Raw genomic sequence first — 15,157 nt, 5'->3', positions numbered from 1 at the left:
ACCAGCACTGGCTTAGCTCCAGTTTCAGGATTCTTGTTCCTGTACACAGTCTTCAGTTGTGCTTAATGCTATGATACGATTTTCTGTTACACAGCTCTATTTCCCCTCTCCTCTCCTCTCCTCTCCTCTCCTCTCCTCTCCTCTCTTCCCATTCTGGTTAAGGTGAATTAGTATTAGGCATCACTGATGTACAAGACCAACAGTCATTTTTCTCCCTGGCCTCTGGAGGCAGCTCTGCATCTGAAACAAGAGCCCTGCAAGGTACTACTCTTCCAAGAAATGCCAAAATGAATCAAAAATGAACTTGCAAGTGAGTGAGAAGAGGGGACTTATTATAAATATTTTGGCAGATTAAGCAAAAAAAGTCTCTTTTCTGCAGGTTTTGCATTATCATTAGTGGCTGGAAAACATGCAGGAAAAAAGTATATATATTTATTATACCAAGTAGAATAGAGCTATCTGTGATGTATGAAGCATGGAATTGGACTTGGGTGTCTCTGAAATTGCCTTATTGAGTTATTATTTCAGTGTCTATGTCTGAGCAGCAGAAGAGTAATACAGGCAAAACATGGACAGAAACAGCTGATGATTTGGGGATTGGTGGTAATTTCATTTCAAAGCATTCTCCAGGGTTTTGTCAAGTGTGGGACAAATATGCATGACAGGATTGGTGCTTCAGTAATCAGAGATTTTCTGGGAAGAAGATGAAAACAGATTTCACTTGTATTGGGACAATCGTTGTAGGAACCAGCTTTATTTATTTTGAGATTGAATGAATTTGGGAGAATAGTCACTAAGCATTGCAGAGGGACGGGTGCATTCTGTGCCCTTAAAATTGCTTGTGGAAAAATGTAATTCAGGAAATGCTTTCGTTTCACCCTAGTTGTTTGCACAGCAGTAGACTCAGCAGAAACCAATGACCTTCTCAGTAGTTTTAGAAGATGAAGAATCGGGGGGTTGCAGAGGTTGCATCACCTAGAATTGCTACTTCACAGCTCGGTTACGTACAGTAGGGGAGCAAGCATTACTTTTAGGCCATCTGTTGGGGTTATACTGTAAATGACTCAACACTGGCACTACTCTGGCATTTAAGAAGCCCAGTACATATGCTAAGAGCAACATCTCATAGAAATGAAGTTCCTTTCTGATGTCCCACACTGCTGCCCTGCAGGGTGAGCCTGCAGGCACTTAGCCTTGCTCCCACCCAGTGCAGCTGCCAACCTCTCTGCATCCAACATTTCCACACTGGCTGTATTTTTGTTTCAGTAACACAGCAGATCAGAGCAAAACTTTCCTATTTTAGAGATCAGCCCATGCCCTGATTTTCAGATCTGGATCTCAGCTTTTCTACTGCCTGGGAACAATCTCACCCTGAATTTTGATCAGGAAACTTCTTGATTTTTTCTTCATTCTTGCTTTTATCTAAAATGTGCTGGAGCCATGCCTAATGTCCACATTGGGGATTTTTTATGTGGAGTATACTACCGCAGTACTCAGCAGTACCGTGTAATAATCCATTTGCTCCACTGGCTCCTTAAACTGGATAGTTAATTCTGTTACTCATTGAAACAAAAGTATATAATAAATGTAGTTGGCATCAAAATCTGTGGAGGGTAAACAGATCAAGCTTAACAGAGTTTAAATCATAATATAATTCCTCCATCCACTCATGCATACATGCCCCACTTCAAACTCTGCTGAGGCAGGCCGGTACTACACTGTCTGTGCTAGACTGCTTCTATTGCTTGTGTGACCAGTGCAGATAATTATAGCACGTATCTTTTCAGAACATGGTTTTCATAAGCAGAGAAATTGCAGAAATAGTATTATTCATCATGTGTAAGCAAGTCGTTCTCTTTTCTTTCAAAACCTTTTATTTGGGAAATTATGCAGCACCTTATCTGTAGGTCATAGTTCAGTAACAGTACTCCATGAGTTTAGGTTCTTCTGTTTCATTTGATTTGATTTGCTCAGCATATGCTACTTATGACCCTGGTTCTCATTTGGTAGATATTACTGTAAGTTAACTTGTTTGATGTACTTAGATCTTTTTGCGGCAAGTGAGGGTTTGGCCCCGTAAGTCTTTGAGCAAACAAAAAATTACTAGGAGAGCTGCTATAGGGTGGTTGGAATGCTGCTGGCCATATACTGTTGAAATCTTAACAGAAACAACCTATCTACTTTTGCTTCCCAGATCTTAACAAATGTTTGTCCTGTGTCTTCTCTTTACTGCATAGAGGACACGATCCACCTGATGGAGAGGATGTATTTTGCATATGGTTTAAGATACCTTTGGTATAAAGCCATCAAAGTTGTCTGTCCTCATAGAACAGGGGAAGATAACAAGACCTGGTGGACCAACCTGAAGCTTTTTCAGAGCTTGTTATGTCTAGTTTTCCTTCTATGACTTCACAGGCTGGCAAGGTCCTTCTGCTGGCTATGTACTCCTGCCCTCTCCCTCTCCTTGTAAGAGCTGTTTCCAGCGCAGAAGTACATGCAACACCACAGTGATCCAAATCGACGAGCTTTCTTGAGCTAAAAATACCTTCAGTCCATTTATTTATTTATTGTTCTGCATTATTAGGAGCTTGGATCAGCTCTTTGGCATGATTCGGTGTGAGTGGTCCCATGAGAGAAGGAGAAGCACATGAGGAACCATGCCGTCAGCCTGCTGCATCAGTCCTGAGCTAGAAAGCAGTGAAAAAGCCTGTGTTTGTTGGGTCAGTTGAGCCAAGTTCAGAGCTCTAGCTCTTCTGTGATCCCAAGGGAATAGATCTGCAGGAATGCTGTTTCCCTGGGGCTCATTTTGTCGACCTTGTTCTCTCTGGTCCCTCAGCTGCATGCAGCTGATGGTAGGCGTGGGCCTGGGAGACAAGGCTGCAGAGGGCTGCTCTTTCCACCCATCCTTCCATTCAAGTTGTAGTGTAAAAACTGTAGCTTCTGCATAGATCCTGTCTTGAGTTTTGTGTTTTTCCCTAATCTCTGCTGTTACCTTAGCTGGACAATTACATTGCTTAAAATTCCAGAAGAAGTCTGGTAGGACTCTGACTTTTCCAAACAGAGCAAGGCCTCTTCATTCTCATCCCCAACAGCAATGGACTTTCCAGTGCAGACCAATATGTGACAATTTTTCTAGCTTTATACACTCAAAACATGATCATGCCACAGAATAAGACCTCTCCTGTGTCTCTGGCTCATGATCTGTGGTCCTCATATGCAAAAGAACTCAAATGCAGATTTTAAACATGAACCCATTTAAACAGTTAACATTGAAACTGGAGCAGAAAGTACTGCTTAGGAAATTCTCATCCATTACAGAAATTAGAGGCTCATATGAATAGGGTGGTTTTCTACGCTTGATGTTCATGCAGGTGGTGTAATCACAGTCCCTGTTAAGTTGCTCCCATATACGGTTGCCACTCTGATCACAAATACCATAATGCTTATGTAGATCTATAATGACAAATAACTGAGGAATGTAAGTGAACGGCCTGTTTCAAACACAGATGACGAGTATTTTGTCTGTTGTCACTGTAGCTCCTTAATGGTGATGACTGTACTGAGAAGTAATACATGTTCAGTGAATGGTTTTGGCAGTAGTATCATTGATTATTAAGTTATTTTTCCTGCTAGTGAAACATCAATTGTTTGGTAAATCTTCAACAGGTGTCTTCCCTCTGAAACTTGTTTCCAGCTTTGTGCTTTATAGCACTCCACACAATGGTGTTGCAGTTTGTAACTGGTATTTCTCAAAATTATGGCCCTGTGAAGGCATAATTTCTTGAGATCAGGCCTGACCTACATTATAATAACGATGAGATGAAGGCCTTCTTTTGATCCCACCCAGGAGCCAAGTTGGATTGAAGTTTTCTACCTGAAAGGTGTTTTTAAGTCTTTTATAGCATTTCTTTATGTATTATTCTCCCTTCCTCTGTATTGCAATAACATAAAGATGTTTTAATGTTAGGTGGATGAGTGCAGAGTTTTTGGGGCTTGGTTGTTTATAATGCTGGTACATCTGTTTGCCTAGGAAATGTTGTATGCTCCCAGTGCTGTTGCCATTAGGTTCATGCACAGTAGACATATCTGTGTTTTTTTACCGTGGTTATGCTTCAGTTATGGTGGTTCTTGTAAAAACTGGATGGGCAACAAGTTTTGGAGTTGTTCAACTCTCTGTAGTTGTTCTTGATTTCCTTCATGAAGCTTTCTTCTTTCTTTCACAGTTTGTCAAGGGACAAATAACAAGTTGACCCAGCTAGGGCACGTGGAAGACCATTTCACCAGCCTGCAGAGAATGTACAACAACTGTGAAGTGGTACTGAGTAACCTGGAGATTACCTATGTGGAGCATAATCGAGATCTCTCCTTCCTTAAGGTTAGTGGTTTTGGCCAATGTGGCTTTTCCTGCTAAAGGAATCTTACGGCATTTTTGAGTGCAAAGGATCAGCTAGCTACATACAAAATGCCATAGTGATCCAAAAACATAGAGATATTGCAAATCACAGAGCTATTGCAAATCACAGTCTCAGCATGTCTGTAGGTTGCAGGTTATGCTCAGCCCAAATATACAAAATTATTTACTTTGAGAAATAGCTTCTCAAGCGTTGACCCATCCTATTTTGGTTGCCATGCAGATGGGTTTCTTATTTTAAAAAATAATCACGTGCTTACCCGTTGTCTCCCCCTGAGAGGGCAAAAGGCATTGTTGTGTGGTTGGGCAAAGCAAATGGCAAAGTGAGTGGCAATCACTGATCACAGATTTTGAAGTGTGGAGGCTGTTACCTTTCCCTGCAATCTGTGAAGCATTTCCAAATGTGATGGTGAATGTCCCACCATCTATCAGTGTCTGTGCCCCAAGCAGGCAGGCAGCTGCAGTCTGCACCAGCTGTGTGCTTTTTATGACCTTCAGGGTAATCCTCTGCACTTAACACACAGACTTGTTGGAGAACGCCCCAAGTTTCCCCAAAAGGGCTCCACGTATCTAGGGATTACATCATTACATCATAAATCATTAGTAAATCAGTAGCTACGTGCTGCCGGGCAACCTGCTTCTCAACACAGACTGTTGCTCTTGCAACGTTTGTTCTGTGCAGAACTGCGTGAGCTACCACAGCAAACTGGGAAGAGAACAGACAGGATGAATGTTAAAGTGCATCCAGAGCATGAGGATGAGCAGACTGTCATTGGCACCTCCAGATTGCCTAGCAACAGGCAGTGGGTGAAGGGTACAGTTCTGCTCCCCTCTATCAGGATGCACCAATGGCAGCAGCATTGCGCCTTAGGGTATATATTTTTAAAGAAGTTTTAAATGCATTGCTTTTGGCATCCCTCGTATGTCAGATTAGGAGGTTTACAAAGAAAGAGGCAAAAGGACAAGATGCATATTTTACATGAAAAATGTGTACCAAGAACTCTTCAGTGGTGGATTTGAATAAGCAGGTTAATCGTCTGAGTTTAGAGGAATTTCCATGAGCTTTCCTTCTCAGGGGATAAAGAAAGGGTAAAACACTGCAGTAGCAAGCAAAAACATCAGAAAAGAGATGTTTCAGACAAACAGGTTATAAATATGATGGTATTGCCATTTTTCTTACAAAGCATTACTTGACCATGAAGCTCAGTGTCCCCAGGAGCATAACAGGTCTTCTGAAAAATCTCTGACAGACTTCATAGAAGAGATTTTCTTCTCTTCTAAGAAGTAGCCTGAGGGCTTTTTCATTTACAGGGATTTTTTTTTTTTAGAAGATAGAAATGGACACATTTCACAGTACAAGACAGGAATTAACCTACATCCATGGTCAGTGCCTCACTTGTCTTGTTGTACTGCAAATATTTATTGCTTGAGAGGTGATTGCCTGATCTTCCCCTCTGTTGAGCATTGAAGTGCTGGTTAGAGAAGAAGCATAGAAGAAAAAGTATAAGCCTCAGTCAGGTGAAGTGTCTATGCTGGAAATGGTTGAAGGTAGGGCAAATATTCAGAGAAAGCATCATACACAGTTAGCATATCATATGTACTTGCCCTGTTCTCCTGCATCCCCTATGCAACCCCGATTGCCCTCGCTTGGGAACAGGATACAGGTAATGACCACCTGGTAGCTACTCTTAGGGTCATTTTACACCTGCTTAGCACAGTCAATCAAACGCAAAATACAAACATGGAGACATGTTTCCTTGGCCCCATTTTTCATATAGTCCCTTCTTGTTCTCCAGTGTATTTAGTTTTTATGAGACTAAGTGTTTTTTTGTTCATAAAAATTCAAAGATTGGATTGGGGAAGTGGGAGAAGAAAAGTAACCTTGTCAAGAGGATTGAAGATGGTTTGTAAAATGCTGTGGATTAAGTGCGTTGTTTCTTCTCTCAGACCATACAGGAGGTTGCAGGCTACGTGCTCATTGCACTTAACATGGTGGACGTCATTCCCCTAGAAAATCTCCAGATTATCCGAGGGAATGTGCTTTATGACAACTCTTTCGCCCTGGCAGTTTTATCCAATTACCACATGAATAAAACCCAGGGACTTCGAGAGCTGCCAATGAAACGACTATCAGGTGAGACCAGGGCAAGAGGTGGAGGCATTGATAAGTATACTTCAACCATTAAATTATTGATATCAAGACCAAATTGAAGATCTTCTTTCATAGTCAATGCTTTAAAAACAGTGCACTGAATGTAGTTTCCCAGTTTTCTACTTGCTTTCCTGCTATACAGCCTTTTTCAAAACACGAAGAAAGTTTATAATTTCCCATTACAAAAAGAGATGAAGTCCAAAGCATCAACAGGGTGCAAAAATTTATCTGTATCCCCAAAACGGAAAATAATCATCTGCTTCTTATTTTTTTTTTATTACAATATGTGTAATTTACTGTTTTCTGTTAATTTCCAGTGGGAGTTGGTAGTACGTGAAGAGTTGCAAAGTTAGGGTCTCATGTGGTCTGATGGGTCAGGCTGTGGAAACCGTCACTGCTAATAGATGCCTAATTCACCCTCTGTCAGAGATCACAACCACTGTAGTAGAGGCAGCAAAACAGGCCATACGCCCAGTCTTCTGCCACACTGATTTATTACAGACTCAGTAGCATCACACATTGAAAAGAAGTGTTTGCATGAGGAGACTGAATCATGAGCTGAAGAAAGTAAAAACACATTGCCTTCTGCTATTTCTGCCAAGGGCAGTGGCCTCTGGATGTGGCACTGAGTGGAAAGCCACATGTAGTGTCTTCTGAGTGGCATCCAACAGCAGGTAACCCTCCAGAACCTGTCAGTCTGAGCCTGGAGTTAGTTGTACTTCAAGTGTGCCTGTGCTGTGCAGATTGTCAGCATAGTGTGACTGAGGTGAAGAAGTCTGAGTTTTGTTTCCCTTTCTTTAAATCAGAAAGAGAGAGAGAGAGAGAGAGAGAGAAGACTTAAGCAATGTGCTTCACTCGTTAGTGTTTTTTCTTCCATGGCAGAAATTCTCAATGGAGGTGTTAAAATCAGCAACAACCCCAAACTGTGCAACATGGACACTGTTCTGTGGAATGACATCATTGACACAAGCAGGAAGCCTCTCACAGTACTTGACTTTGCAAGCAACCTTTCTTCTTGTAAGTATTAATTTACCAAAATGATGTGAGCTTCCAGATTTCAGAGAGAAGAGCCAGCAACCAAACTGTCAGCTTTGGTTTTCATGTCCACCAGTTCTTATACACAGGGCCATCAAACCCTGTTCTGGGGGAAATCCATTCAGTTCTTCATCACTGGCATGAGATCTAATGTTTTGTCATGGTTAGGTCCTTAATTCATCGCTCAAACAAACTTCTGTTGATTTCATGTGATACCTTATGAATGCTTTTCTTCAAAGATAGCCACACAACTCAGAATAACGTGCATTCACATGTTTTCCATCAGTCTTTAAATTTAAAGCAGCCATAGGGGCACCTTCACATTTTTACAGTAAGGCACAATTTTCTATCAAGAATTCTTTAAAAACTCCTATGTTTTGGGATGCATGAATAATCCTTGAAAATGACATGATAAGAAGTAGATTAATCTGATGGTTAGATCAGCAAGGAGATAAGAATGTTTAAAAGTTTGTGTAGTATATGCCTAAGGTAGGCTTAAGCTAATCCTTGAGCCTTATGAGTTCTTGTGAAATCCCCTGTTACTTCAGGGAAAGGAGTTCAGTTTCACTTCTGAGCATTTCATTTCTGGCACTGTAAATTGGCGGGAAACATACTTTCTTTATCCTCTAATTGTGTAATTGACAACTTCTGTGTTGACATATTTGCTGCAGAGCCCGAATGTAACCTAGCATTGCTGCAAACAGTACAAGTCAGCACAGGAGCTTGGCTCTGAACACCGTGGAAAAGTTAACCTTTAACTTTCTAACTTTGAAAAAAACATAGTTCTTCAGTCCCACAGTAAATCAATCAACTCCTGGACAAGTACTGGCATTTGTTCAGCTATGTGATGGGCAGTGAGCTGGGGGGGAGGATCTCGTACTACTAGCAGAAGGAATTACTCTAATATGACATGTCTCTTAAATGTAGTGAATTCCAGATTAGATGGCTTAGACGTCCATTTATTGTTTTAATAGTGATAGTGATCCTGTAATCTAAAATAAATTATTTCTCTGCGACATTGTTTGTCGCTGAAAGGGAAAAAAAAAATAGGGAGTACAACACAGCAGGAAGAGAGAGGAGGGCGGGTAAGAAGGGGATGCTTAGCAACAAGAACCCAGTGCTGAACACTGAAGGTCACGCATGCAGGGCGTGTATCTGTCCTGATGCCTCTCCAGTGACTGCTGCATAGACCTACAGTGAGGGGTGGTTTTGGTTGAGTGCAGGAGGAAAGCATGGAGCAGACAAGTCAAATTGCTTTGTGGTAAGAAAAGCTGGCAGTTGCCTGTGAATCCAGTTGGTTTTGTTTTCTTCTTAGAAACATGTTGTTCAGAAACATTAATTTCCACGTGGCCTGCAGCAAGCAGCTGGTACATGCCCAACTGCAGGCCAGTAGTGACTTGCAGCTTTATGCAAATCCAAGCCTGAGAGACAGGACAGTGACTGAAATTCCTGTTTCTGGGAAATTTTTCCTCTTTTGCCTGCCAGATCAGCAGAGTATTGCACTCACTTTCTGTGAGGTGTGGAGTACTGCACATAGGAAACCAGCAATGAATAGTAGATAAGGATTTAAGGTCCAGCTCTCAACATTTCTGAGCAACAGTATACCTATGCTTCCTCCCCTGATTTATTGAGAATGAAGGCTCAATGTTTTGTTTCCTGTGACTCATATGATGTTGTCATCCAGGTTTTAAACAGCAAATGTTTTTATAATACTCCACTCTTATGTTTTAGGTCCAAAATGCCATCCAAACTGCACAGAAGACCACTGCTGGGGTGCTGGTGAACAGAACTGCCAGACTTGTAAGCATGCAGATTAATTAATAATCATCTTGGGTGCTACAATCTGATGTACTAATCTTCTGTCTACTGAATAATTTACCTGCCAATTGAGCACTAGCGGCTTGTTCTTTCTTTGTCCTCCTATGCTTATACTCCTTGAAGCACACCACATGGCTTGCTTCTCCTCACAGTCTAATAGGCATGATAAGTGGCAATGGGTCTGAAACAAACCTACATCACACATGCGCACATATGGGCTTCCTGCTCTGAAAAAAACTCAGTCACAAGGATCATCAAATCACAGAATGATTTGGATTGAAAGGACAAGGTCATCTGGTCCAAACCCTCTGCCCTGGGCAGGGACAACTTAAACCTTATCAGGTTGCTCAAAGCACTATCCAGCTCTACTTTGAACACTTCCAGTAATGCGGAATCCACAACTCTGCTCCTGCTGGGCAGCTCTACTTCTGTAGGGAAAGTCTGTAGGGAAAGTGGTTTCACTTGGGCCTGAATTTCCTGGCAGGTGCCTTGTTTTCTCCAGAGCAAAAAGACTGCAACTGCTTCCTGCATTATCTGCCTCCTGTAACTTTCTCCCATCTGTACTTGAGTATATTTTCCTTGAAGTTACTTTACCATATTAGAGAGAATGCAGTAGCTGCAAGGTGAATTGTTTGTGTTACTACTGCTTCCAGCAGAGCAGTTTACTGGACTGTTCAACAATGCTTTTGAGTAGCACTAGAAGCAACAGCATAAACTTATTTGTTGCTGGTTTTACCCCTCTTTTTGGTTACTTCAGGTTTGTTTTATAAACACAGCTATGTCACCACCATATGGGCAATAGCACTACATATTGTACTCAGAAGACCTTTTGGACACAGCATTTTTTAATTTGTAAACTTAGACATTTGGGATTGTGAGGCATTGGTTGCATATGCTTTACTGTAAAATTTTGAAGGTAGTCTATTTTCCTGAAATTACAAGAGCAACATGTAATCAGAGTTGCTTGAGATTTTGCAAGACTTTATTTCTCCTAAAGTAAAGGTTGAGGAGGAAGGGTTTTTTTATACTTCATTATTTCCCTTTTCTATAATAATTGGGGAAAAACACTGTTTCTAATTCCTCTTGCCTGCCAGTTTTGCATAACCATGTCAAGCACTATGGAAAGTTTGCTACATTTACACAAATAAGTGCAACGTTTTCCATTGTAAATAATGACTTAAACCTAAGTTTCATGCTTGTAAGTGCCAGACCAAGTACGTACAGTTTCTATAACCTACAGAAAAATAAATGTAGAGCCTTTCCCTCTTATTTTGCTGTAAGCTTTGTTTTCTTCTTGTGCCGTTGCCAAGCTCACCAAGTTGCTTTCAAGGACAGTGCTCCCCACCACTAAATCGGCATAGCTGTCCCAGGGGCTCAAAAACATCAGATCTCCTGCAGACTTCCAGCATTTACAAATGCTTGCAGGCTTCAGGAGGGTTATTTGGAGTGCATAAAATGAAACCATTTGCAGGCTCTGGCTCTGCTCTTGAAGCATTTGAGAATCTGACCAGCTGAAAATGTATCCTATATTTCCATATGTGGGAAAGTTTGGTCTGATATGCGTCTTTCTCCTTAGATGAACATGGGATGTTCTGTATAAAATATAAATGTTTGCCATTATACATGTTTCCAGCAGGAAGCTTCAGTCATTAGCTATCAAAGTGATGAGCTGTTTTACTCCTTTCCTGTTGCTTATGAAAAAAGGTGTATCAAAATGCTCTTCATGTTGAACAATGTACCTTTTTTCCCTTGTTTCTGTTAGAGAGGGGTTGATGTCAGAGAAGCTAATATGTATTATGGAGATAATCTGTTTCATTGAAAAGACAATATCTTGCTTACAAGAAAAATGGAATAATACAGCTTGGGTACAAATTGTATAATGGAAAAATATAGCATGATTTAAAAAAAAATAAGTCGTGGTTGTGTACCTGTATGAAGTTACATTTTCTGATAATTCTCTGTTAATTAACAACCGTTTTTTCTGACTTACGGGAATTCCTGGTGATGTTGTAACTCATTTCTGCCCAGCTGGGAAGCTGGTAGCAGCTACTGCAGTGTACAGGTGCTCAGGGTGCTTTAGTGAAGCACACTAGCAGTCCCCCACTTTCTCTATTGGGGGACTTAGTCACTTATTGCCAGAGTTTGCTTATCGGTGATTTTATTGTAGAGAAAAAGCAGACCAGTTTAGGCCGATGGTACTAACATACACTATCCATTAATTTCTGCATTTTGTGGTGTTGTGGATTTTTAAATTATTTTTCTGATTACTATTTTATCTGCTTTGATATTCAAATTGAGAGTATTTCCTGGTTCTAAAAAAATATTGCAGGCAGTTTTTCCTCTCCTGTTAAAAGCTGGCCCAGGGCCAGCTTTTCCTTTGGGCTGCACTGGTGCAAACCCTGAGGAAGTTGAGTAATGAAGATAAGATTTGGCCAAGGAATTAAAGCTTAAAGAAAATAATACTGTATGCATATGAGATCAATTTGCTGAGTGGATGGGAAATTCTGCAAATTTCAGAAATATTTTTAGTCATCAAAGGAATCCAAACACCACGCCAGTGACACATAGTTTCCCACTATAGCCCAGAGTTCTGGCAGTTCTCCTGTCACATTGTTTTTACCAAAGGTAGCACCAGTAGCAGCAGATTACCTCAATAAAGCAGAGCCAAATCCTGCCCTATTACCTAGCTGAAAGTTGCATGACTCCATGGAGTTTTTCTTGATTTAGACACTGATGCCAAAGGGGCCTGGATGTTCTTTCTAAGCAGGACATGGTTTGCTGGCTGGGACCAGAGTGCTTTGCACCCCACAAGAGCTGAACACATCCCCTTTTTGCCACCACCCACACCAGCTCTCACCTTTTCTAGCTTTTGCCTGATTTATGGGCAGAACATGCATCCCATGGGGAAACTCTAGCACAGATACTGTATCAGATGTTTTTTCCATATTTATTGATCTCATTACAGCCTAAACATTCTTGATTTCCGTTCTTCTTCTTTTTTTTTTTTTTTTTTTTCTTTCAGTAACAAAAGTCATCTGTGCCCAGCAATGCTCTGGCCGGTGCAGAGGAAAGGTGCCCAGTGACTGCTGCCACAACCAGTGTGCTGCAGGGTGCACGGGACCTCGTGAGAGCGACTGCCTGGTGAGGATGCTACATTTTCCTCAGTGCTTAAAACCCTAAACAGAGGGGCTGACAGGCAGCTGAATGCCCTGCAACCTTCTTCCATCTGAGGAAGTTTCTGAGAGATACTGACCCATAGGATGCCCAGATGGAATGGAAGGGAGCAAGCCTTCTCTGCAACAGGCGGGGAAGAGGATGCAAACCTCGCAGCACTCTTGACTGGTCATTAGTAACAAAGTTTCCCTATCTGTTTCTCAGTTGCTACAAACTTTGAGGGGCCCTGGTGCTGTGGAGGGGAAAAGAGCAAATCCAGCTTTTCTAGGAATAAAAAATGTCGTTACTTTTCTACAAGAGTTTCCAGGGGTTAATACATGCTGTGTTTTTAACTCCTCCCTGGCTTTGCACTAAATTTAATTCTGAATTAAGCGGTGCTCAAGTAATTCCCACAGCAACTGTCCAGACTGTGTTTTGTTGCTGTTATCTGTATTCTGGCCACCCTGATAAGTTGCATAGCTAGGATGCTCTTACTGGCTTACAAGGAAGAGTTATTCTGTCTCATCTGGTAAGCCAGGGAAGAATAAAGGGAAAAAGGGAATGATTATTAATTTAATGCTGGATTCGGTTGAAAGAACCAACTTGTGTTTCATAAAGAGCTGCTAAATTGTTCATTACCTGCAGCCAAATAGAATGGCTTCCTTTTAATATTCAGCCACAGAAGTCAGTAATTGGCAGGAAAGAACTTGATTTGACTGAAGTTATTAAAAAGTGGCTGGCCAAGAAGAGTACTGTTTGTCTTGATCTGGTTACTGCTTGTAGGTAAAATTTTATCTGAGGCATGCAGATTTGCCCCTGTTCCCACGTGAATCCCAGCAGCTCTTCTCCAGAGTGCCAAGTTTTCTTGTTCAGAACAAGAAAACCTCACATTTGCTCTTCTTTTTTTTCAAATATCAAACTAAATTGCCCAACCTGAAGCAACCTTTCACTTCCTAAGCACAAGAGACCAGCCCTGTAGACGCTCGGGATTCCCATTAGAGCTAAGTGAGAAGCAGCGCAGCTCACAGGAGTGTTTTTAAACAGCTAATGTAAAAATCTTGTAACTTTTTAATGGGTGCTGTTGTTTGATGACAGGCATGCCGCAAGTTTCGGGATGATGCTACCTGCAAGGACACATGTCCCCCATTGGTCCTGTATAACCCCACCACCTATCAAATGGATGTCAACCCCGAGGGAAAATACAGTTTTGGAGCCACTTGTGTGAGGGAATGTCCACGTAAGTTCATTTCAGCTTGCAGCCAAAGAGAAGATGATGCTTCAAGGGGGGTGAGAAGGGATCTGTGTAACCCTCTGCATTGCAGCCAAGCACATTCCAATTCTCTTCAGTTCTTCAGGGAACTGGGAACAGGTGACAAGAGTGAGAGAATGGCTTATAAAGACAACAGCCTTTTAAATGTTTCTGAATCCATCAACTTCTCTGATTATTATCAGTTAAATTTTGACTTCTGAAGATTTTCTCTTAATGAAGAGAAAAGTGTCTTATGAGAATCAACACAATGGCCAGAGAAGACATACGGATCAATCCTGTGGATTACTAACACAGTATCAACTCTTAACCAGTTATTATTTAGTACAGGTAGAAAGTCATTGGTTTAAACACTCTTTGAGAAGTTCTGTGATCATTGCTTTCTCTACAGATGCCTTCTTTCTTTCAAGCTTTTCCATGACCATCGTCTTTTAGACAAACAAGACTTAAGTGTAAGAGAGGGTTCTGCATATAGGACTGGTATCCCTTTCTGATGTACATCATTGCCCTTAGCCTTGAAGAGTGTGTAAAAGTGAGGGTTCAAAAGGGCTGTGTATTGATTCAGATAACAGCACTGCTGCAGTCTGTCTTTCACAATATTGTTTTACTCTTCTGTGACCATTCTCCTCTGTTACCAAAATGGTGATAGCACTGTATGTCTGTCTACGTTCAAAGGATGTGAAAATTAATAATTAATGCCTATGTTTCATGCATGACCAAAGTTCAAAAAACCTTATTTTTCCTAGTATTGAAGTACCTTTATAGCCCCCAGTGCATCCCTCTTGTTTTTCAATGTTCTCTGTCATCTTTGTTTTTCCAGACAACTATGTGGTGACAGATCACGGCTCCTGCGTTCGTTCATGCAATACTGATACTTATGAAGTGGAAGAAAATGGCGTTCGCAAGTGTAAAAAATGTGATGGGCTATGCAGCAAAGGTATAAAAAGCATGGTGTGAAACAGTAAGGCTTTGAGTTGATAGATAATTTATTAGAATAAATACATGGAGTTCTGAACTGAATTAAGCCCTCAAAATGCAAATTCAATACATGTATCCATTGATAGTTTGAAGTTTTGACAGACTGTTTTCTCAGGAAGCATGGCAGCAGAGCATGCTTCAGTTGGGCTATGCTGCAAGTATGCTTACACAGATAAACTGCACTTAATGTGTATCCTACACATTGGCCTCCTCCTTTATTTATCCTTCCCACTGTCTCATCAACAGGAATAAAGTGAAAATGGGACAAAGAGAAGGGCATGTGCCAGAGTTGTCTCCAGAGCGGAAATGCTAGGACCAGGGCTGCAAAGCTGTACAAGAGAGA

At 41.2% G+C, this 15,157-nt stretch overlaps 1 protein-coding gene across 1 annotated transcript in view; it reads left to right on the top strand.

The window, feature by feature from the left end:
• Nucleotides 1-15,157, top strand: part of EGFR (epidermal growth factor receptor) — a 148,495-nt gene that overhangs the window by 105,129 nt on the left and 28,209 nt on the right. The window contains exons 2-8 of the mRNA XM_021385464.1: nucleotides 4,224-4,375; nucleotides 6,359-6,545; nucleotides 7,446-7,580; nucleotides 9,330-9,398; nucleotides 12,439-12,557; nucleotides 13,665-13,806; nucleotides 14,657-14,773. Coding sequence (XP_021241139.1) covers nucleotides 4,224-4,375; nucleotides 6,359-6,545; nucleotides 7,446-7,580; nucleotides 9,330-9,398; nucleotides 12,439-12,557; nucleotides 13,665-13,806; nucleotides 14,657-14,773 — 921 coding nt within the window. The remainder of the gene's footprint in view (nucleotides 1-4,223; nucleotides 4,376-6,358; nucleotides 6,546-7,445; nucleotides 7,581-9,329; nucleotides 9,399-12,438; nucleotides 12,558-13,664; nucleotides 13,807-14,656; nucleotides 14,774-15,157) is intronic.

This window comes from Numida meleagris, chromosome 2 (assembly GCF_002078875.1).
Source record: "Numida meleagris isolate 19003 breed g44 Domestic line chromosome 2, NumMel1.0, whole genome shotgun sequence".
In the NCBI taxonomy this organism is placed as follows: Eukaryota; Metazoa; Chordata; class Aves; order Galliformes; family Numididae; genus Numida; species Numida meleagris.
Note: the sequence above shows the minus strand (reverse complement) of the source record. Positions and strands in the feature narration are given on the sequence as shown.